The sequence below is a fragment of the Trichoderma camerunense genome, assembly GCF_050948025.1.
Source record: "Trichoderma camerunense strain CBS 138272 chromosome Unknown V8C40scaffold_1, whole genome shotgun sequence".
NCBI classification, from domain to species: Eukaryota; Fungi; Ascomycota; class Sordariomycetes; order Hypocreales; family Hypocreaceae; genus Trichoderma; species Trichoderma camerunense.
In genome coordinates, this window is record NW_028145369.1 from 1,970,641 (window position 1) to 1,990,258 (window position 19,618).

General features: G+C 49.0%; 9 protein-coding genes across 9 annotated transcripts; 6 read left to right on the forward strand and 3 right to left on the reverse strand.

The window, feature by feature from the left end:
- The first annotated feature begins 351 nt into the window (after positions 1-351).
- V8C40DRAFT_11653 (B-cell receptor-associated protein 31-like-domain-containing protein) lies at positions 352-1,473 on the forward strand. Its single transcript, XM_083210862.1, has 4 exons — positions 352-462; positions 525-610; positions 672-824; positions 881-1,473. Exons 1-4 carry the CDS (start codon positions 442-444, stop codon positions 1,260-1,262), a joined length of 642 nt encoding a protein of 213 aa, XP_083079246.1. The 5' UTR covers positions 352-441; the 3' UTR covers positions 1,263-1,473.
- V8C40DRAFT_11712 (uncharacterized protein) lies at positions 1,461-2,652 on the reverse strand. Its single transcript, XM_083210872.1, has 2 exons — positions 2,460-2,652; positions 1,461-2,387 (listed from the first exon to the last, which is right to left on the reverse strand). Exons 1-2 carry the CDS (start codon positions 2,485-2,487, stop codon positions 1,660-1,662), a joined length of 756 nt encoding a protein of 251 aa, XP_083079247.1. The 5' UTR covers positions 2,488-2,652; the 3' UTR covers positions 1,461-1,659.
- Positions 2,653-3,450: 798 nt separating this feature from the next.
- On the forward strand, positions 3,451-4,588 carry V8C40DRAFT_260570 (uncharacterized protein; the record flags this gene model as incomplete). Its single annotated transcript, XM_083219157.1, has 3 exons — positions 3,451-3,547; positions 3,679-3,811; positions 3,997-4,588. The coding sequence occupies 3 exons, from the start codon at positions 3,451-3,453 to the stop codon at positions 4,586-4,588; spliced, it is 822 nt and encodes a 273-aa protein (XP_083079248.1).
- Positions 4,589-4,600: 12 nt separating this feature from the next.
- On the reverse strand, positions 4,601-6,189 carry V8C40DRAFT_230310 (zinc-binding alcohol dehydrogenase family protein). The gene is made up of 4 exons (XM_083212680.1): positions 5,934-6,189; positions 5,762-5,870; positions 5,357-5,687; positions 4,601-5,297 (listed from the first exon to the last, which is right to left on the reverse strand). Exons 1-4 carry the CDS (start codon positions 6,092-6,094, stop codon positions 4,705-4,707), a joined length of 1,194 nt encoding a protein of 397 aa, XP_083079249.1. The 5' UTR covers positions 6,095-6,189; the 3' UTR covers positions 4,601-4,704.
- Positions 6,190-6,723: 534 nt separating this feature from the next.
- Positions 6,724-8,707, forward strand: V8C40DRAFT_279380 (flavin-containing monooxygenase; the record flags this gene model as incomplete). The annotated part of the gene is made up of 2 exons (XM_083221223.1): positions 6,724-7,105; positions 7,169-8,707. Exons 1-2 carry the CDS (start codon positions 6,833-6,835, stop codon positions 8,705-8,707), a joined length of 1,812 nt encoding a protein of 603 aa, XP_083079250.1. The 5' UTR covers positions 6,724-6,832.
- Positions 8,708-9,377: 670 nt separating this feature from the next.
- Positions 9,378-11,042, forward strand: V8C40DRAFT_260573 (major facilitator superfamily domain-containing protein; the record flags this gene model as incomplete). Its single annotated transcript, XM_083219158.1, has 5 exons — positions 9,378-9,688; positions 9,748-10,259; positions 10,315-10,394; positions 10,452-10,672; positions 10,730-11,042. 5 exons carry the CDS (start codon positions 9,378-9,380, stop codon positions 11,040-11,042), a joined length of 1,437 nt encoding a protein of 478 aa, XP_083079251.1.
- Positions 11,043-11,776: 734 nt separating this feature from the next.
- Positions 11,777-14,318, forward strand: V8C40DRAFT_279386 (luciferase-like domain-containing protein; the record flags this gene model as incomplete). Its single annotated transcript, XM_083221224.1, has 8 exons — positions 11,777-12,445; positions 12,524-12,664; positions 12,753-12,957; positions 13,017-13,029; positions 13,102-13,161; positions 13,225-13,781; positions 13,841-14,018; positions 14,091-14,318. The coding sequence occupies exons 1-8, from the start codon at positions 12,391-12,393 to the stop codon at positions 14,316-14,318; spliced, it is 1,437 nt and encodes a 478-aa protein (XP_083079252.1). The 5' UTR covers positions 11,777-12,390.
- A 320-nt stretch (positions 14,319-14,638) lies between these two features.
- Positions 14,639-15,973, forward strand: V8C40DRAFT_230321 (cyclophilin-like domain-containing protein). The gene is made up of 5 exons (XM_083212681.1): positions 14,639-14,803; positions 14,911-14,936; positions 15,132-15,277; positions 15,336-15,473; positions 15,549-15,973. Exons 1-5 carry the CDS (start codon positions 14,766-14,768, stop codon positions 15,747-15,749), a joined length of 549 nt encoding a protein of 182 aa, XP_083079253.1. The 5' UTR covers positions 14,639-14,765; the 3' UTR covers positions 15,750-15,973.
- Positions 15,974-16,285: 312 nt separating this feature from the next.
- On the reverse strand, positions 16,286-18,866 carry V8C40DRAFT_230323 (glycoside hydrolase family 55 protein). Its single transcript, XM_083212682.1, has 3 exons — positions 18,520-18,866; positions 16,650-18,465; positions 16,286-16,595 (listed from the first exon to the last, which is right to left on the reverse strand). Exons 1-3 carry the CDS (start codon positions 18,811-18,813, stop codon positions 16,423-16,425), a joined length of 2,283 nt encoding a protein of 760 aa, XP_083079254.1. The 5' UTR covers positions 18,814-18,866; the 3' UTR covers positions 16,286-16,422.
- Between the last annotated feature and the right edge of the window lie 752 nt (positions 18,867-19,618).

Below are 19,618 nucleotides of genomic sequence, written 5' to 3' on the forward strand. Positions count from 1 at the left end.
AATATTTAGCCAATGAAATATTGCCATCAGAACCGTTAGAAGATAGCCAGAGGCAGTACAGAGCACTTCCAGGGTGCTAGCATTGAAGCCACATCTCTGTAGCGGGGGCGGGGCGGATCCCAGCCACAAAACAGGAAACGATGACGTGGGTGATTCGACACGCAACGGAGCTGCACAAGCTGAGGTACCTGAACCCACACGACAAACTGAACACTTCGCCTGGAATTCGGGTTTTTTCTTCCATCTTCCTCTTCTCTCATCCCGCCTACAAAAGCTGCGAATTGCTTTTGCAAATTTTTCGCATTTCTCTAAACCAAACGTCTATCTATCGTCTACTTCTAGCTGTCGAGAGCTGAATTGCCGTTCTCGAGCTTCCCACACTGCCCCCGCCGAAAAAAACAATCAGAGCTTGCAATTGGAGGCCATTGCCCCGACTCCACGATGACGCTCTACTACACTCTTGTATGTTTACGAAATTAGATGAAGAGAGAGAGGCGTGCTTTGATGGGCTAACGAGATACAAGGTGTTTGGTCTTCTAATGGCCGAGATGGGCCTGTTTATGCTGTTGCTTATTCCCCTCCCGTTCAACATCAAGCGGAGGATCTTTACGTACGATGCCCAACAAACGCCCGATATGCTTTTGAAGCACGCGCTGACGAGATTTTCATAGCTTCATTTCTGAGAGCCCATTGATCGCCAAAGTACAGTACTGGATGAAGATTACCTTTGTCTTCATCCTCATCCTCTTCGTCGACAGCCTCAACCGCGTCTACCGGGTGCAGCTTGAGGTTATGGCTGCGCACGAGCAGGGCATTAAGGGAAAGTGAGTATTTCTTGAGAAGCCCGGAAATAATACGTCTTTTCTAACGACGTCAATAGCGCTGCCGCTGTCATGGGATCCGAGCGTCTCGAAGTCCAGGCCCGCAAGTTTTACTCTCAGCGCAACATGTACCTCTGCGGCTTCACGCTGTTCCTTTCCTTGATTCTCAACCGCACCTACGTCATGATCCTTGAGGTCATGCGCCTGGAGGACAAGCTAAAGACCTACGAGGGCACCAGCAAGAACACCAAGGAGAGCGAGAAATTGGCTGTTGCCGGCAAGCCCGGCGAGCTTGCTGCTCTCAAGGAGAAGCTCGAGAAGAAGGATCAGGATCTCCAGAACCTCAAGAAGCAGGCCGAGCAGCTCAACAAGGCCTACAGTGAGCTCAGCGACAAGTACGCTGCTACTCAGGTTGATGGCGAAAACCGAAAGAGCAGATAAGCCATGTAATCATGTGCTTTGCAAAAAAACTGATGTTTGTGGATGAAGACTGAATCTTTCAGTGACAAACAAATTGATTAAATCCACAAAGAAGTGAAATAAGGTGGAATTATTCCAGCCGATCCATCGGCTCTTCCGGTTTTAGGACACTACTTATTACACTGTTGCGGAAAGCCAAGGAAGAGCAAGATTATCTGGCTAAGTGGCATAGAGTGGTTTGGTATGGGTTGGGATGTGTGTGTTTATCTGGTTTGGAGTCTCCTGACTAACTCTGTATATTACTCGATTCAAATTCACAGTCTTCATTGGGGACTTTTTCTTTTCTAACATTGGACCCTCCAAACTCGTGCGTCGGGGCATCTTTTATTTACTGCTATTCAACTATAAAGCTCCTTCTTTACCATGGCCATTCTGCGCCATTGATGCTCACAAACTTCCTAGTATCGGCGTCTCTCTTTCCCTCAATGATATCTCGACAGCTCTCGCCGCTCACGCTCGGCTCAAGCGCACCTCGTTTGCGACGCTCCTCGGGTGTGCCCGTCAGCTCTGTAGCCACAAACTCTGGGTCAAAGGCAAAGACCTTGACACCGTGGTCCTTCAATTCGAAAGCGTCGCAAGCGGCCAGCATATTGAGAGCCGTCTTGCTCATGCGGTACTCGGTACCACTAAACCCATAATAAGGGTTTTTGGGGTCCAGCCTGGCCCCGATGGAGCCCAAGCCGCTCGATACATAGACAATGCGCTTCTCCTTAACCGCGCCCTCTGGTTGAACTGTCAAGAGGGGCTTGAACGCCTGGGTCACTGCAAAGGGCGCAATGGTGTTGATCTCGAGCGTGTTTCGGAGCCGGGTCAGCGAATCGGGGCTTTCGTCGACGATGCCGGCGTTGTTGACGAGGATGTCTAGGCGGCCTGCCTCTGCCTTTACGGCGGCGGCGGCATTGGAGATGGATTCGGATGAGGAGACGTCGAGGGGGAGGACGGAGATGGAGCTGCCGCTGCGAGGGTGGAGTTTGGATGCGGCGGCTTTGCCTTTGGTGATGTCGCGGGAGCCGAGGAAGACGTGGTAGGGGAGGGGGGATTCGACGAGGGCTTTGACGATTTCGTAGCCGATGCCACGGTTGGCGCCTTGTTGTTATTTGAGTGTTAGTCTTTTTGGGCTTGAAGGGTGGTTTGGGTTAGATGGAGGGATGGGTGTACCAGTGACGAGAACAACGCTTGCAGACATGTTTGATAAAGTACCAGTATGTATGAATATAGAGTGTATGGATGTCTATTTCTTTTTTCTGACTATAGGTATCTCTCTGGTATGAAGTCTCCCCCTCAACCTTTATATCTACGCAATTGTCGAAACTTTCAGTGCCATATTGAAGCCATATTCACGCCTTGTTGTGAAGGGCTCGGCCTCCGGAGTTAAGAACGTTTACAAATGCAACCACATGAGAAGACGAGACATGTTCCCAGAGTATTCGGCGTCCGGCAGTGATCGGACATAGACCCCTGCCCCCGTTTCCTGTTGAAGGTGCTTCACGCGAGCCGAACCTTAAGACCGTATAGTAAAAGTCTCCGGAGCGTATTGGCATTTAGATGTGATTTTGCCGCTTTGTAATAATTGAGACTGTGATGGAGCGGATCTAGGAGGTTTGATTAAGCGAGGTGCGTGGGAACTTGATGTGTGCCGATTTGTGAACTAATTGAGTGGTTGACAAAAATAAATAGACAGGATAGCGAGTCATTGTGAGGGCATTATTATGACTAGTAATAACATTTTTTTTACGGAGAGAATATACATTATACGGTTAAAAGAAACTACCTTCTACATAGTGTAACCCTCTTTTTACTTTTTTATCAGATCACTGTATTCGTCTACTCTATAAGCATCGTCTATATCAAAAAGTTGACCATCATCAGCAGCTAATTTTGTCCTTGTTTGAAGACATCCCCGCTATTTCCCTAGCTCGGCGGACGTCGATCCTAGGGAGCTGCTAATAAGCACCCAATCTAATCCGCTTTCCAACATACTAGCACGATCAGCTCAGCTTCAGCTCGAATGCTTCAGTCAACATCGCGTCTCACCAGGAACCTCGCACCCCGAAATCCGAAGCCTCGCTGTCCATCTTCAAGGCATTACCTAATATCCACTCTCCAGAAATCTATTTTTGACGCGTTGCGGGATTTCACTGGTAAAAGAATGAGTTCTTCAAGTGTAGTACCCCACAGCGAAATCACAAAGGAACAGTTCGCGTCTTGTCTAAGCCAATACCCAGGCCTCATTGAGGCGATTCCTGGTACGTGAGCATTTCATCTTTAGTCATGTTAAGAACGGGCATATTCAGCCACGCGTCTGATGTACTTGGTTGGTGTTGAATTGGAAGGGACCATTGAACTAATCGGAGCAAATAACATGCGTGCACAATAGCCAAAAATGGACAAAAGACGCTATCTGAGCTGGATCTGTACCGCTATGTAGATGCGGTGGACACGTTTAACCTGAAGAATCCCAAGCGCGAGATGGGCCTTGATGATGTCAAATTGCTGGTAGAATGGAAGCTGTAAGTTTGCATGTGGTTTCGTTGTTCCCACTGTCTTCCATCACGATCTGTATTCACGCTCGATTACACACACCGATATACATGAATCTTCACTCGCTCGATATAGCCTGCCGTTCACTTTACATCTCACATTCAAAATTACATTGTATGCGTACGAAACTGAAATAAAATCCCTCTCATCATAGACGACATGGCAAATTCCGCCCAACACTCATGTCTCTCGTCTCCTCCAACCCTCCCTCAGCCTCTCAAACAATCCAGTTCGCCATCAAATTCTACTCGTCTTCCAAAGACATTGGCAGCGGTGTCAGACTCCTCTCAGAGCTCAAGGGCGTCGGCCCCGCTACGGCCTCGCTTCTCCTTTCCGTCCACGATCCCGAGAGGGTCATATTCTTCTCCGACGAGGCCTTCTACTGGCTGTGCTGCGAGGGAAAGAAGGCACCCATCAAGTACAACCCTAAAGAGTATCTGGCCTTGCGTACCGAAGCGGAGGCTTTGGCGAAGAGACTCGGCGTGTCGGCGATGGATATTGAGAAGGTGGCGTACGTTTTGATGAAAAAGCAGGAGACGACGAAAGATTCAAAGGCAGTTCCTGCAGTTAAGGCTAAGGCACCAGTCAAGGAGTCAGTGTCCACCTCGTCATCAGTGAAGAAAAGAAAGACGGCTTCCGGTGAAGAGAAGGAGAAGAAGGAGAAGAAATCAGTCGAGAAAGTCGTGAAGAAGGATTTGGCGGACGATAGCGCATCTTTGAGAAGGTCAAAGAGATTGAGAAAGTGAAGAGAGCAAAAGTGATCCAACGTCGTTATTCTATGTCAAAGAGGCTGACGGGTATGTAGCCTCCTCATTGTATGTACATTAACCATACCTTCTACCATTCTGTGATATTATCTAAACTACGGTAATAAATCAACAACTAATCTTCCTCCACTAATTTCACCCGCCCTCATCCTATCTAATCCTTTGTTGACGCCGTCGAATCCGCTCTCTACGCCTAATATGGGAGGCGGCTTAATGAGGCCCTGCTCCAACAACCGTTCCAGCCACAAGACGAGTGCTTCGCCAACTGAAGGAACTGAATGGAAGATCTTGATCGGGACGGTATGGTAGGCAATCCCTTCTGGAGCTGCCTCCTTCGGCAGCCCTGTCAGTCCCACAAGATGGGATGTCTGGCTCTTGGACTCTCGGGGCGTGTCTGGAGGCGAAGGAGGCGCATCGGCGAGCTTCTTTTGGCGTGTGAGGGCATCGAGCAGGATTGTGGCTGACTCACGTCCGCGTGTGTCGAGCGCGAAGCGAAGCTGGGTGCCGACGCTGGAGTTGATGATTTCGACTGCTCGGTTGGTGTCGTGGCTGTCGATGAGGAGGTCTGGTCTTTGCGCGGAGCAGCCGGAGATGCGGAGGCCGTGCTTGGCTGTGTCGACGATGGTGATGACTTTGAGGCCTGCTAGGCGTGCCAGCTGGACGGTGATGTTGGCTGATGTGGATGATCCTATAGGGTGATAAGTTACATATAACTGAGGACGGATACTCTAGTAGTTGTTTACATACCTCCCCAGACAGCCACCCAGTCTCCTGGAACAGCCCTTTCGGCATCACTGATACCATGCAAGCACTCCGTTCTTACATCTTCTGGTATGCTTTCTGGCGGAACAGAGCGCATGAGCTGAAGCAGGTCTGGACCGTCGAGTATAGATGAAAAGTCAACTCCCATGCATATTCCTAGTGTTATCGCAGCAGCAGAAAAGGCGACACCCAAACCGGCAGCCTGCTGGAATGAGATGGACGGAGGTATCCTTGCGACATTGTAATCTGAGGAGACGACGTATTCTTGGTAAGCAGCTTTGCGGAGGTCGCGGTAGTCGGTTGATATGGCTAATACCTGTGTAGATGGCTTGTTAGAATGCGCTTGCTTGAGACTTTGTATTCGTTTCTTTTGACTTAGGAATTTCGTACTCTGTCGCCTTCTTTTAGACGAGAGTCTCTCCGGGGAGTTGTTACGATCCGGCCGGCGAGTTCTCGGCCGGCGATATAAGGCAATGTTGCGATGCCAAAGTTAAAATCTCTATAATACGATGGCACGTGTTAGTGATCTCTGCGCAAACAAATGAAATGGGCCTTGTCATACGGTGATTTCCAGTCGATCGGGTTCAACCCTATCGTGTGTGTTCTGATAAGTGTCTCGTCCACCTCTACCAACTCAGGTATCTCATATTCGGAAACTTGATAAGCCTGTCGTGGTCCGTGAAGAAGCAGGACGCTTTGTGCTTTTACGGGCTCTCCCGCCATGATGGAATTTTAGATGGAAATAACACCAGAGACGATGATATGATTTAGGAGAAGAGAAAAAAAAGAAAAGAAGGGGAATAAAAAGTTGCTTATCAAAACAAAATCGTATACTGTAGCATCGGTGCCGAATCCCACGGCTCTCCGCGCCTCCCCGGCTGCATCTCAAATCCAACCCCAGTCGCTCCAGATTTGACTAACGAGATGCATAAGCAGTCATTCGGCATTATCTCCAGTGAACGATGGGAACAGCTCCCGATAAAGCCGCTTTCGGAGGCTCGTCAGCGCGGGAAAGCCCAGATGGCCTGCCAAGCTACTGTAACGAGGGTGTCACTTTGGCGAGGGGCCTGTTTTGGGCCAGGATTGCGTGATTGCTCACCAACCTTGCTCATGGCCCGGCGGCGTTTGCGAGCCCACTCGACTGCAGGTCACAACATCGGCTATTGGGATTGCCAAAGTACAAAATGGATGGGAAAATGGATGAAGTTAAGGATGATGCGAGCGCCATGCATGGTTAATTAGCTGCTAGATCTCTTTGTTTTCCGTTCCTTGATGCTTGACTTACACGCAAGCTAGGAGATAGCACCAAAAGGTCAGCAGCGCCCGCGTCACTTTCAGCTGAACTATCTCTTCGCCTTGATCGGACTATTATCCTCCTAAACGCCTAATTTCAAAAAGGCTTACAAGAGGGTGTTACTAAAAGAACAAAGAAGAGAAAAGAAAAAGAAATCTTTTTACGGCATGGCGACTGTTGATCTGCCAACTCCCCCGGCTACTGCGCGGGCTTCCCCCAAGCCTGGCGCAGCTGCTAGCTCGACATCTCCGGCCTCAGCAGCCATCCCCAAGCCATATGAAGTCCCAAAAATCAATATTTTGAATCGCTTCATCGATGAACCAAGAGAACTGACTGTAGTTGTCATCGGAGCTGGGTTAGCAGGGATTTTGGCCGGCATATTATTGCCTAAGAAAGTTCCGGGGATTAAACTCACCATCTATGAGAAGAATGCGGATGTTGTAAGTCAACACCACAACAACACATCGCCATGACAAGATTTACAGTTAACGATTGATAACAAGGCTGGAACATGGTTTGAGAACATTTATCCTGGTGTAAGGTGCGATGTGCCAGCTCATGTCTATCAATCGACATTTGAGCCAAACACACAGTGGACTGAAGAGTTCGCCCAAGGTCCCGAGATCCTCGAGTACTGGAAAGGATTATCGCGGAAATATGACTTGTACAAGTTCTTGAAACTCTCTCAGAGAGTTGACGCGCTGGACTGGGATCCAGCTACCTCTCAGTGGCTCATCAATGTCCACGATCTAAAGTCAGAGACGTCGCGAGTTGAAAGGGCGGATTTTGTCCTCACGGCGATTGGAAGATTCAACGCCTGGAAACTTCCCAACTATCCTGGTATCAATGATTTCAAAGGTCTCTTACGACACACCTCCAACTGGGATCCGACATTTGATGTCACCGGCAAGAAAGTCGCCGTCATCGGCAACGGAGCCAGCGGTATCCAGCTCGTTGCCAACATCCAGAAGCGAGTCAAGCAGCTAGATCACTACGCCAGAAATAATACCTGGGTAGCAGCCTCCTTTGCCGGCCATGAGACGTCTATTGAGCCCAAAGTCATCCCCAAGGAGCTCCGTGAGTCGTTCAAAGACCCGGAAGTGTATCTCAAGTACCGAAAGGAGATGGAGCAGACATATTTCAGAGGCTTCCAGGGCTGGTTGAAGGGCTCTGAGATCAATGACAAAGCAAAGGAGACTTTCACACAGCTTGCTAAGACGCGACTAGCAAGCAAGCCGGAGTTGTTTGAAAAGATCATTCCCGACTTTTCTCCTCACTGCCGTCGACTTACACCCGGGCCGGGGTACTTTGAGGCCCTCTCACAGCCCAATGTCGAGTATATTCAGACACATATCAAGAGATTCACTGAGACGGGCATCGAGACAGTAGATGGGCAGATACGCGATGTCGACGCCATCTTCTGTGCTACAGGAGCCAACTCTGACATGGCACCTCCTTTCCCCATCCGCTCAGGAGGATCCGATTTAAGCTACGACTGGAGCCATGGAGGCAGATACGGCTTCCCATACGCTTACATGGGAGTTGCCTCACCAGGTTTCCCGAATCTGCTCTTCATTCACGGCCCCAGCGCCTCGGGAAGATCAGGCACTGTGCCGCACAACGTCGAGAACCAGATTACCTTTTTCGCAAAGATCCTTCGCAAAGTGAGTCGTGAAGGCATCAAGAGCATCACACCATCCAGAAAGGCCACCGATGACTTTGTAGCCTACAACGACGCCTTCTTCGAGACTACAGTGCTCTCTGAGAACTGCAGCTCATGGTACAATGGCGGCATCCCAGGAGGCCGAATCCACGGCCTGTGGCCCGGCAGCGCCACGCACTTGACCGTTGTCCAAAAGGATCCACGGTGGGAAGATTGGGAATACGAGTACCTCTCCGACTCGGGCAACCGGTTTGCATGGTATTTCGGAAATGGAAGCACTCGGGTCGAGGCCGATCCACAGTCGGACATCACTCCGTATCTCACTGCCGGCGAGCCTGATTTACGACGCGTTCACGAAGACTGGTGGGTCATACCGTAGCCTACGGACCTCAGATTGGGAAAAATCAGATGTCAAAGTTATTTCAAAGTCTTTTTTAATAAAATCCACAATATTCAAGATCTAAATTCTTTTGTAGCTTTTAACCGACGCTTACTCTGGGAGTGGCCAAGCCCCCTTGTCTCAGCGCCTATCTCGGTAGCAACTCCATCGAAGATGCCTAGATTCAGTGATAGATCCCCTTCTCAGCTAAGCAATAGCGTAATGCTTCACACGTGGAACCTCGTCTAAGTGCGCCATCGGTTTTTTCGTAGATCTTGTGTAGAGAGTGAATGAATGATTGCTATCTGATGCCCCTCCGCGATGACGTGCTGGCAAGCATGCGTTTCGCAAGCCGCAACTAAGGGTCCAGTCCATCGGTAGTGGCAGACCCGATGTCGCAATCAGTCAGCATATGGGACTGAAGAGGTTCGGCAGTCGAGTAAAATCCGGCGGTGTTGAATAATTGTGTGATTGGGGGAATGGTTGATATTGAGGAAGATGCCCGGCCTTGAATAGCCTCTTGTTACGCGGCTTGTGCTACGTTGTTTTACTTCGTCTCGATACCGCTGTTTCTCTCATTATTTCCTAAAAGAGAGAATACTTTATCTCATTGGTCTTCATACATCGGTTTCTCTCATTGCTCCTCTAAAAGAGGTTACTCGTGGTCAAGATGTCGGACAAGGAAGACACTTTCGCGTCTGATGCTGTTGCCTTAGACGCCGCCCCTTTGCCTAAGGAGCAAAGAGTAAAGGTGAAATGGTACAGGTCCACGGCGTATAACATGTTAATTCTGGGACTCTGCAATTTAGCAGCGCCGGGCATCTGGGGAGCCATGAATTCACTTGGAGCTGGTGGAAGTCAGAGTCCTCAGCTTGTGAACGCGGCCAACGCCTTGACATTCTGTCTTATGGTCGTGTCGTGCTATTTCTCAAGTGTCCTGGTTCGTTATATTGGAGTTAAAGGCGCTCTCGCATTTGGAACGTAGGTTTATACTTGATATTCTGTTGTTGTCTGTTGCCGTATGCTAAACGTTTCTCCAGAATGGGATATGCTCCCTACGCAGCTGGCCTCTACACCAACAACAGATTCGGCATTACTTGGCTCGTAATTCTGGGAGCAGCACTCTGTGGGATCTCAGCCGGTGTATTTTGGGCAGTTGAAGCAGCTATTGCCATTGCCTACCCAGAGCCATGGAATCGTGGAAAGGCTCTGGGTTTCTGGTTAACCTTTCGCGTCATGGGCCAGATCATCGGTGGTGCCGTCAATCTGGGCTTAAACAGTAGCAGAAACGAAGCCGGAAAGGTTTCTTACGCTGTCTATCTTGTCTTTATCGCAATTCAAGCGGCTGGCGCTCTGGTTGCTCTGCTGCTCAACAGGCCTCAGCACGTCCAGCGCCAGGATGGCAAGAAGGTCCAGCTGTCCATCACAGAGAGCCCCTGGTATGAGATCAAGGCAACTGCAAAAGCCTTTGTGAATCCTCAGTTTCTCTTGATCGTGCTTTGGATTGGGCAGGCCGTGTTTTCAGAGGCCGTATACTTCACCTACCTCTCTCGTAAGTCTCATTATGGCATCTCGTATTCTAGTCATTTACTAACTATTTATTTCAGTGTGGTTCTCTGTCAGAGCTCGAGCTCTTGGCTCATTCTTGGGTGGTGTTGTCGCCATCATCATTGGCAATCTCACTGGGGTATGTTGAAACAAGTGAAATTGAGTTTGAATCCCCGACTAACATGTCTCAACGTAGTGGTGGCTCGATCAACAGCGGGTGTCGTTGAAGGCACGCACAAAGTACACTTTCTGGTTCATCGTCATCACTCAAGGCGCATGGTGGCTTTGGGCCACAGTGATCTCCACGCGATATCGACGCACTCTCCCGACATATGACTGGGAAGATTCTGAATTCGGATCCGGTTTTGGCGTTTACATCTTCCTCACTTTCGGGTTCCAGATCAACTACCTCTTCCTGTAAGCTTAATTTCCTCTATGACTTCTTCGGCAAGACATGACTGACACCTTTTCTAGTTACTTTATCGTTACCCACATCGCCAAGGACCAAGGCCAGGTTATTCGATATGCCGCTCTGCTACGTGGCACTGAATCTGCTTGGCAAGCTGTCAGCTATGGTCTTACTTCTTTGACGGTTTTTGCTCAGGTCGGTGGAATTTACATGAACTTTATCTTATGGGCCATTGCCATTGCCCCAGCTTGGCTAGTAGTGAGACGCATTGGCGGCAACAAGGACGGGCAGTGGGATCGAGAATCAGGCGGATCAAACGAATCTCCCGCAGTCTTGGCTGAGGAGACTTTTACTCAGACGAAAGCCCACGAGTCGTGAAGCTGTTGCGGAATCTGCCGATGGCTTATGAAGGGATAGATTACATCTGGAGTTACGATACCATCATATCAATTAATACCAAAAGTTTTTCGTGTTTAAAAACGGAGTGGTTATTCAGCGCTTTAGCGACCCCGTAGAGTTGAAATATTGGAAAAGGATGCAGAGGAGAACGTTTAGCTGCAGGGACCTACTACTTAGCTCAGTAGATGCTCGGTTTATTGAGTATCTTCTACTGCCACTACCTTCTGCTACTATTGCTATGTTCCTTGAGTATCTACTACTATCGCTATATTCTACTACTCTAGCTACAGTCCACTAGTGTCTGATATTAACATCATTTGCTCTACATTTTGATTGTGAGAACCTGCAGTTAGTCGGCCCCAGGTCCAGGAAGACGTGATGAAGCCAAGCCCCGATGTAGGAACAAAGAACTTACAATATGATGCCATATTGACAAATTATCTTTCTCGACATTTTACCGTATTAGGAAGTCTCATTAGAGAGAGGAGGTCTGGATGTCCGTTACGTCGTATGGCATCGTGTGCATGAGCAATCCCACTCCAACCCACCGGGATTCCGAGAGGCATTAAGCTACCGACTTTAATTTGGAAATAACAGAAATTCGTCTAGCTCATGGATATACTGGCGGGCTGCATGCTGCGGGATTGGCCGAAGCTGCATGAACTGTCAGAGTCCGCATGTGAAAGCAGTCTTATTCGCCGCCGCTACTTGACCTCCGTATCCGTACCATATCCCATTCTAGCAAAATATACGCACTCCACCAGTTTAGATAACTTTCTTTAATCTATAAAGTAGATGCCTGTAAGACAGTGGGTAACTTTAGCGTGCATCTTTCAAAATCGTGGCTGTTTGGCTGTTTTGAAGATTGATTGCTCAATGGCGGTATCCCCACCCGCGCTGACGTGATTTCAGCAACACGGAGCTTGTCTCGCGCATCGCCAGAAAGGGTAATCTGGGGGAAGCTATTTCAGGACCTCAAGTCTGATAGGACACATCCGATTGAATCTGCCGTATTTACCCAGAATGGCAACCATTTGAGATCATCGTCTGAAGTGGAGAGGGCCGTCTTGCGTGATTGTCTCACTTGAATTGCACCATCGTAGCAAAGCTGTTGAGTCTTGTACGGCCATGACGACCGCTCGCATAGCACCGAACATCGGACATGTGCTCCCGGAGAGCTATGTAGAATATATGTGCCGTATCGGCAGTATCAGCAAAATCTCTATGAGATTACATACGTGCGAGCTGCTTCAGGAAGTGCCTCCCCCTCGAATAGCAAACAAGCACATCATCGTCTTGAGGACATAACATCATTTTTTGGGCAGCCATGGGTTCGCAAACCGGGAAAAAGAGCTTAGTGCTCAATGCCTTTGTAGAGATGTGTGCGTCCAATAATTATCCTTGCTAACTTTGCAGAGCAAAAAGAGATAGTACTGACTGTCGCAATTGGTGGGATGCAGGCAGTGGCCACCAGTCTCCTGGACTCTGGCGCCATCCCGATGACCAGTCTTCGCGCTTCAATGAGATTGAGCACTGGACTGAGTTGGCTAAGCTGCTCGAAGAGGCCAAGTTCCACGGCATCTTTATTGCTGATGTTCTGGGTAAGGTAACCCGGCTATAGTCGAGGCCCAATCTCGGGGCAAGAGACTGGGATTATCATAGACATTCTAACCTGATGTTGGTGTGTAGGTGGCTATGATGTCTATTCCGGCTCCCTGGATCCGGCCGTTGTCTCCGGTGCTCAATGGCCAGTACACGAGCCCCTGGCTGTCATCTCGGCCATGGCTGCAGTGACCAAGAGCATTGGTTTCGGAGTCACTGTCTCTACGACATATGAACAGCCTTACCATCTGGCTCGAAGACTTTCCACTCTCGACCATCTCAGTAAGGGACGGTAAGGCTAAGCTTGTGACTTCATCCCGATGTTGGATGTATCGCTGACAACCTCGACAGGATCGGATGGAACGTAAGTCGGGAAGATCTGGCTTATGCAATGCAGCCAACAAGGGGGTCGAGTATATGCTAACGGTAGATGTAGATCGTCACCAGCTACTTGGACTCTGCAGCCAAGAACATGGGCCTAGCTCAGCAACCCCAGGTCAGTAATGTTGCAATAGCTAATGCAGGGCTGCCATTTCGTTATGTGCTGACTCATTCGTAGCATGATGACCGATATGCCCAAGCAGAGGAATACATCAAAGTGATGTATAAGCTTTTTGAGTCGTCGTGGCGAGATGATGCTGTTCAGCTCGATCGTTCTTCGGGCGTTTATACGCATCCTGATCGAGTCCGTAAGATCGACCACAATGGCAAGTTCTTCACAGTCCCTGGCCCTCACATCTGTTCGCCTAGCCCCCAAAGAACCCCCCTGCTGCTGCAGGCCGGTACCTCCAAGGCTGGCAAGATCTTTGCTGCACAGCACGCCGAGGCTATTTTCGTCTCTGCACACGCCCCGCAAGTGTGCGCCAAAAGCATCGCGGAGATTAGAGAACTGGCTAAGACACAGTTTGGCCGTGATCCTAGCAACATCAAGGTCCTTGCTCTTGTTTGCCCTGTCCTCGGCAGGACGGAAGAGGAAGCCCAGGCCAAGCTGGCAGATTACAGGCAATATGCCTCGCTCGAGGGAGCCCTTGCTCTGTTCGGCGGCTGGACTGGCATTGACCTCAGCCAATATGGTGACGAGGAAGAACTGCGGGAGGTTGAGAGCAATGCTGTGAAGTGAGCTCCCCTGTCTCTTCTGTGTTGCAACTAGCCCCGATCCTAACATTCCATGACAGATCTACCGTTCAAGGCTACGCCAGATTTTCCCCAGGCACTGCTAAATGGACCAAGCACACCATTGCCGAGCATGTGAGCATCGGCGGCAACGGCCCCGTATTGGTAGGAACTCCAGAGCAGGTGGCCGACGGTCTTGAGACTTGGGTTCAAGAGGCCGATATTGATGGCTTTAACTTTGTCAGTACCTCCTTCATCAAATCATTTCATGCTCTCTTTATAATTGATAGCTTACTAACTGGTAACATGCAGGCCTACACTCTCTTCCCTCAGTCATTCAAGGACATCATTGAGCTTCTGCTCCCAGAGCTCAAGAAGCGCGGTCTCTTCTGGGACGATTATGCCGTTCCACAGGGCACTTATCGCGAGAACTTTTACCGCAAAAGTGGACAGGCCGGGCCATTGGATGAGCACGTTGCATCAACGTTTAGGTGGAAGGCCGGAGTTTCTGCAGAGGAGGCTGTTATTCCTGAGATTTAGAGGAACGTCACGGCGATGAGGACATCATGAACAAAGGAGCCCCGTACAGTGCGGATATTACAGCTCAAGTTGATGTGTACATTCCGCTGCCGAAAGATAAAAAATTGTAAATAAAGATAACATTGAGAGCAAAATTGGCATCTTGTTTTTTAATTACAATATTTCTGCATTGCGCAATATCATTGACGCCTTCGAGGTGTAAATCGCATTCTGAGCTTTACAGTTTGATCGCGATGTCTCAGTAAAAAGTGGCTTAGTCACCGCTTTTCTCACAGTGCGCCCAGTTGGATATGAGATTCCTTCTTCCACTCAATTCAATCACGGACGGGAAGCTCTCATCACGTACAAACAGCGAGAAGAAAACATCTAACGCGAAGAATTGTTGTCGCTGTTCAATTCCAATCAACTCTAGATTGAGTCAGGCCTCATTCAGACACGCTATACGCCATGGCGCCCACACAACTGCCAGAGTCAGGCAACCCTCTGTACGTTCTTTCAAGTTCTCATCGCTCCGCATCTATCGCCCAAATGATGCTTGTACATCCATCAATGCTCACTTAGGAATACGCAAGACTAATTGAGACTAAATCAGGGTCTTTTTTGACATAACTCTGGGAGGTAAGTCGAAATGCTGCTGGGGGAGAATCTGGCGACCGAGTCTGTTCAAGCATGAAGCACCACTGTTTGCTATATCAAACCAAGTGCTCAACGTGTTGTTCCTCACACGGCATAAGCTCTCAATCCACATCACAACTGCCTCCGACAACTCTAATCTCATATCTCGTCACGTCGCTAACTCTAACTCTCACGCAGGCGAACCCCTCGGCCGCATCACATTTGAGCTCTTCAAGGATGTAGTCCCAAAAACTGCCGAGAACTTTCGACAGTTTTGCACTGGAGAATCCAAGGACGCTGGCGGTCGCCCGCAAGGATACAAGGGTTCCAAATTTCACAGAATTGTAAGTTTTTCTCTATACAAGCCTACTTCCTAAGCCCAAAGCTCATCTATGTCTCTAGATTCCAAACTTCATGTGCCAGGGTGGAGATTTCTTAAAGGGCGATGGAACGGGATCTACCTGTATCTGGGGTTACAAATCATTTGACGACGAGAACTTTAACCTGAAGCACGAACAGCCCGGTCTGCTGTCAATGGCGGTATGTCAAAGAATCCCTCGTTGCCCCTCCATTTCTTGTGACTTATCGATCGCTAAATTTGCCTGATGTTTCTAGAATGCCGGACCCAACACCAACGGTTCTCAGTTCTTCATCACCACTGTTCCCACCCCCTTCTTAGATGGCAAGCATGTTGTCTTTGGAAAGGTTGTTGCTGGGATGGATGTGGTGTCAAAGATGGAGGCAACAAAGACTGGCTATCGAGGAAAGGATGTGCCCAACATGGACGTCACCATTGCCCAGTGTGGAGAGATGTAAATATTGTTAGGAAGGTAGCAAGAGATAATCGTCACGAAGGTAAAGTCAAACACAGTGCCGTGAGAGAACATGAATGATGAGAACCAAGACTCAAAATGTAACAGCTCTCTAGAGCCTCCACTTATTACCATCATTCAATATATGGTCCCTCTGGATCCCTCTCCATGTGTATGGCTGTACCATATGTATCCATCATTCCATATAGAATAATAACTCTAAACTTGCGACCGTGTTTACCGCTCCGACCACTGTATTCTCTTCATGCAGAGACTCAAAATTCACAACAAAATGATCATTCTTGCTTGGGCTTGTGGTGGTAAGTACGCACTTCAAAAGAGGACCCATTATAGAAAATTCGGAAGAAAGTAGTTTCACCTCAAGCTAAACAAGATTGAAAACTATCAAAAGATTGAGTTACAGTAGTCATGTAGTTAGGTGGCCTGTTACAGTTCCAGGTGAGAAGCGATACCGTCGTTGGCTGAGTTAAGAGGAGATTCTATGTCTTGTCTCTTTGACAACTTGGGAAGCTTTATGTGCATATATTCATATTGACAGTTAAATAAATATGTACAAATTGAGGGCTTTTTTGCGCAGCCATCTCCATAGCGCGTTATATATGGCCATTGATACACTTCGTTCTAGCTCAAGACTCTGAGCTCATTCGAAGCATCAATTATGTGGTGTAACGGCCAACATCACCACCGCCGGGAGTCCAACCGCCAGTGTATCCATTCTGGGTGTTGATAAATGTGCCGTCGCCCAGACGCAGTGTGTTGACGGAATCCTTGGAGCAGAGTCCAAAAGCCTGAAGGTTGCTTGGGGTGCTGGCAATCCAGTGCATGGTTTCTGTTATTCAATGTTAGTCATATTCTAAGAAATGAAAGAGATATCAGAGCTTACGTTGACATTCGAATTGAGCGCAGCCCTGGCCAGGGCCGCTGAAGAAAGCCCATGCCGCGGAGGCATATGTGTAGATGTTGGAACCTCCGTTGATGAAGTTTGCAGGGCCCATTCGGCATCTTTTATCGCCACCGTTGCACCAAGCGAAATCAGGATCGCCCCAAGTACCAATATTTGCAACCCAAGGAGCGGGAGGAATCTGCTGCGTGTTGGCGCCTTGGTGGTAGTTGGTCTCCGCCTGGAGCAGAGACACAACAACGTTGGCAGCATTGTGAAAATTGAGTTGATACAACCACCAATGCTCACTTCCTACCGCATAAAGCCATGTAGCGCGTTGACTCTGAATGAGTATCCCACCTTTACCAGCGATCGAGGTGCCACCGCTGAAGTTCTCAGCGATGTGATCCGCAACCCAGTTCCAAACGTTTTGAATGTAAGGAGATGATCCCTTCGCAACGTGGATACCAATGAAAGCACCCTTACATTCATTGCTATTGTTGGTACAAGCATTAGCCAAGGCTGAAGCACCTCGTGTGCCACCAACGGTGACCAAAGAGTTCCAAATAGCAACATCACCAGGGTTGTTGCCAGCCATATTGAACTGAAGCAAAATAGCACCAGGCAACACATCGTTAACGCTGATTCTTAGGTCCTGCAGCTGTGCAATTCCGACATCGCCTGCACGGCCAACTGAGACAACGGGTTGTGGGCTGTTTTCGTTCTTGAAAAAGTTGCCGTTGCCGGTGATGGTGGCCCAAGCCTCACCCACGATACGGGAACCCTTAGGGATAAAAAGAGTGGAATCCACCCGGTACTTGCCAAAGGGAAAATAAGCAACCTTATTCTGGCTTGCTGCAAGTTCTAGAATGGCATTCAGGACGCCTGACTCATCCAATGTGTTATCTCCCTTCACGGATCTCCCTCCATTCTGAGCTGGGTCCTTGACGTTGAGGAAGCTCGAGATGGGCAGATCTCCATAAGTAGGGGGAGCCACATAAGGGTAACGGCCACCAGGGGCAAGAGCACCAGGTCTCGTGTTACTAGACGTAACATCGCCATAAGTAGGGTTTCTGCCCACGGTGTTGCCGAAAGAGTAAGTGTTGATATGGCTAGAAGCGCCAACCAAAGTTGAGCCTCGGGCAACAACGACAGGTGTGCCATTATCTTTTGTCAGATTCTCAATCATAAATGAAGGGAACTGAGTAGTTGTAAAAGTAACACCGGAATTGATTGACTTTGCATCAATCAGGGCGATCCAGGGTGAGCCGCCAGTGTTTGAAATGCCGGTTCCACAGGTGTCAAAGGTCGACGAGAAAATGCTGAAGGTATTACCACCGCTGATGAGCATAGCGACTGTATTTTGAAAAAAGTAAATACTGTGGAAGCTGGCTTGTTGATGTCCATCAATCCAAATACCGTTCTGGCCGCGTTCAACGCGAACGTCGGCGAGGCCGAGTGTTGAGCCGCGACCCATCCGGATGCCGGTATGGCCGTTTCCACCCGAGGAGGAACTCATAGTAATGCGTACATTCTGCAGATGCGCAGCTTGAGCAACACCCCACCATAGGGCAGTAAATGAATTTCCACCTGGTATAGCCGTAGTGTCCAATACCACGTTCTTAATAGCTACGGCGAAAGAAAGCTCTCCCTTCTCGTTGGTGGAGGGGTCTTGAGCACTGATAAGAGTCTGATCGCCTGAGAAACCGGCAGCAGCCTTAATAATGGGAGGATTAGTTGGGTCACCCATTAAAATGGTATCAGTGTTAAATCTCAGTGTCTTAGAGATGGTATATGTTCCCGGGGGAATGTAAACAACCTGGACACTAACGTTAGATACCCGTCTGTACAAGGATTTACATCAAAGTCATACTCGTGGCTGTGAAGCAAACCACTGTGGGTGACGAGAGCCACCCTTTCCATCAGTGGTGATAGCATTCTGGAGAGCATTTCCATCTCCTGCGTTGACAGTCTGATAGATGGGGTAGTTGAAGTCGCCATCCAGGTCAGGAGCGAAACCCCTGGGCGCATTGACATGGTCCATGTTGGGGTAATAGAAGCTGGTGGCACGCTTGGTGATGCCCTCATCGCTGGCAGGAGGGCTAGGAGTCGGCGTAGCAGACGCCGCGCCCAGCAAGAGCGCAACGAGCGCCGTGAGCTTCAACATGATGCCGGTCAATGATCAACAGATGCTGGATGAAGGACGATCGTCAGGACAGCACCCACGACGGAGGAATATCCGCCTCTTTATATTTCAATCACCGCCTCCGAGTATAAGACCCCTGCTGAATTCGAGTCCTGTCGTCTTTAACACCCCTCACATACTGTTCATGCATGCATCCATCGTAGTCTCGTTAAGAATCTGCCGGTCAGCCCACAACTCCGCATCAGATTCGACTACCATTCGGCCCGGATCTAGCCCAATTGTCAGCTTTATTGTCCAAAGAGGCATCACTTGGCGTGGCGTGAATTACTCCGGAGGGGATGGTGGAATATCGGGGACATCAGAGGTCGAGGCAGCCATGTCTAATTGTGACTGGGCAGGCTGCGGGGTGGATTGCATTCACCCCACCGATATAACATTGAGCATAGACGAAAGAACAGCAAAAGGCAAGTCTAAAGCTGATAGTACTCTCAGTCAAAATTGTGTTGTCCTCATACTCTACTAAACGCCTTGGCAAAGATCCAGGACTAGCAGCTGCCAGACTCTCCCCCTTGTCGTCAAGTACATTTTAAGGTCGAAATTCACCTTGGAAAGATTAGTGGCCCCTGTCAAAGAGCAATCCCCTTGCATAATGGGAGCCTGAATCAATCGATGCAACGATCCATTGAGGTAGGTAGATAAACACATAGTACCACCCCCGGTATAATGCGGTCGGATTAGTCGCCTACCTCGCCTACTTGAGTAACTGCCTACCTACATATATAATCATCGAATTTTATAGACAAGATTATTCATTAATTAGGTGACA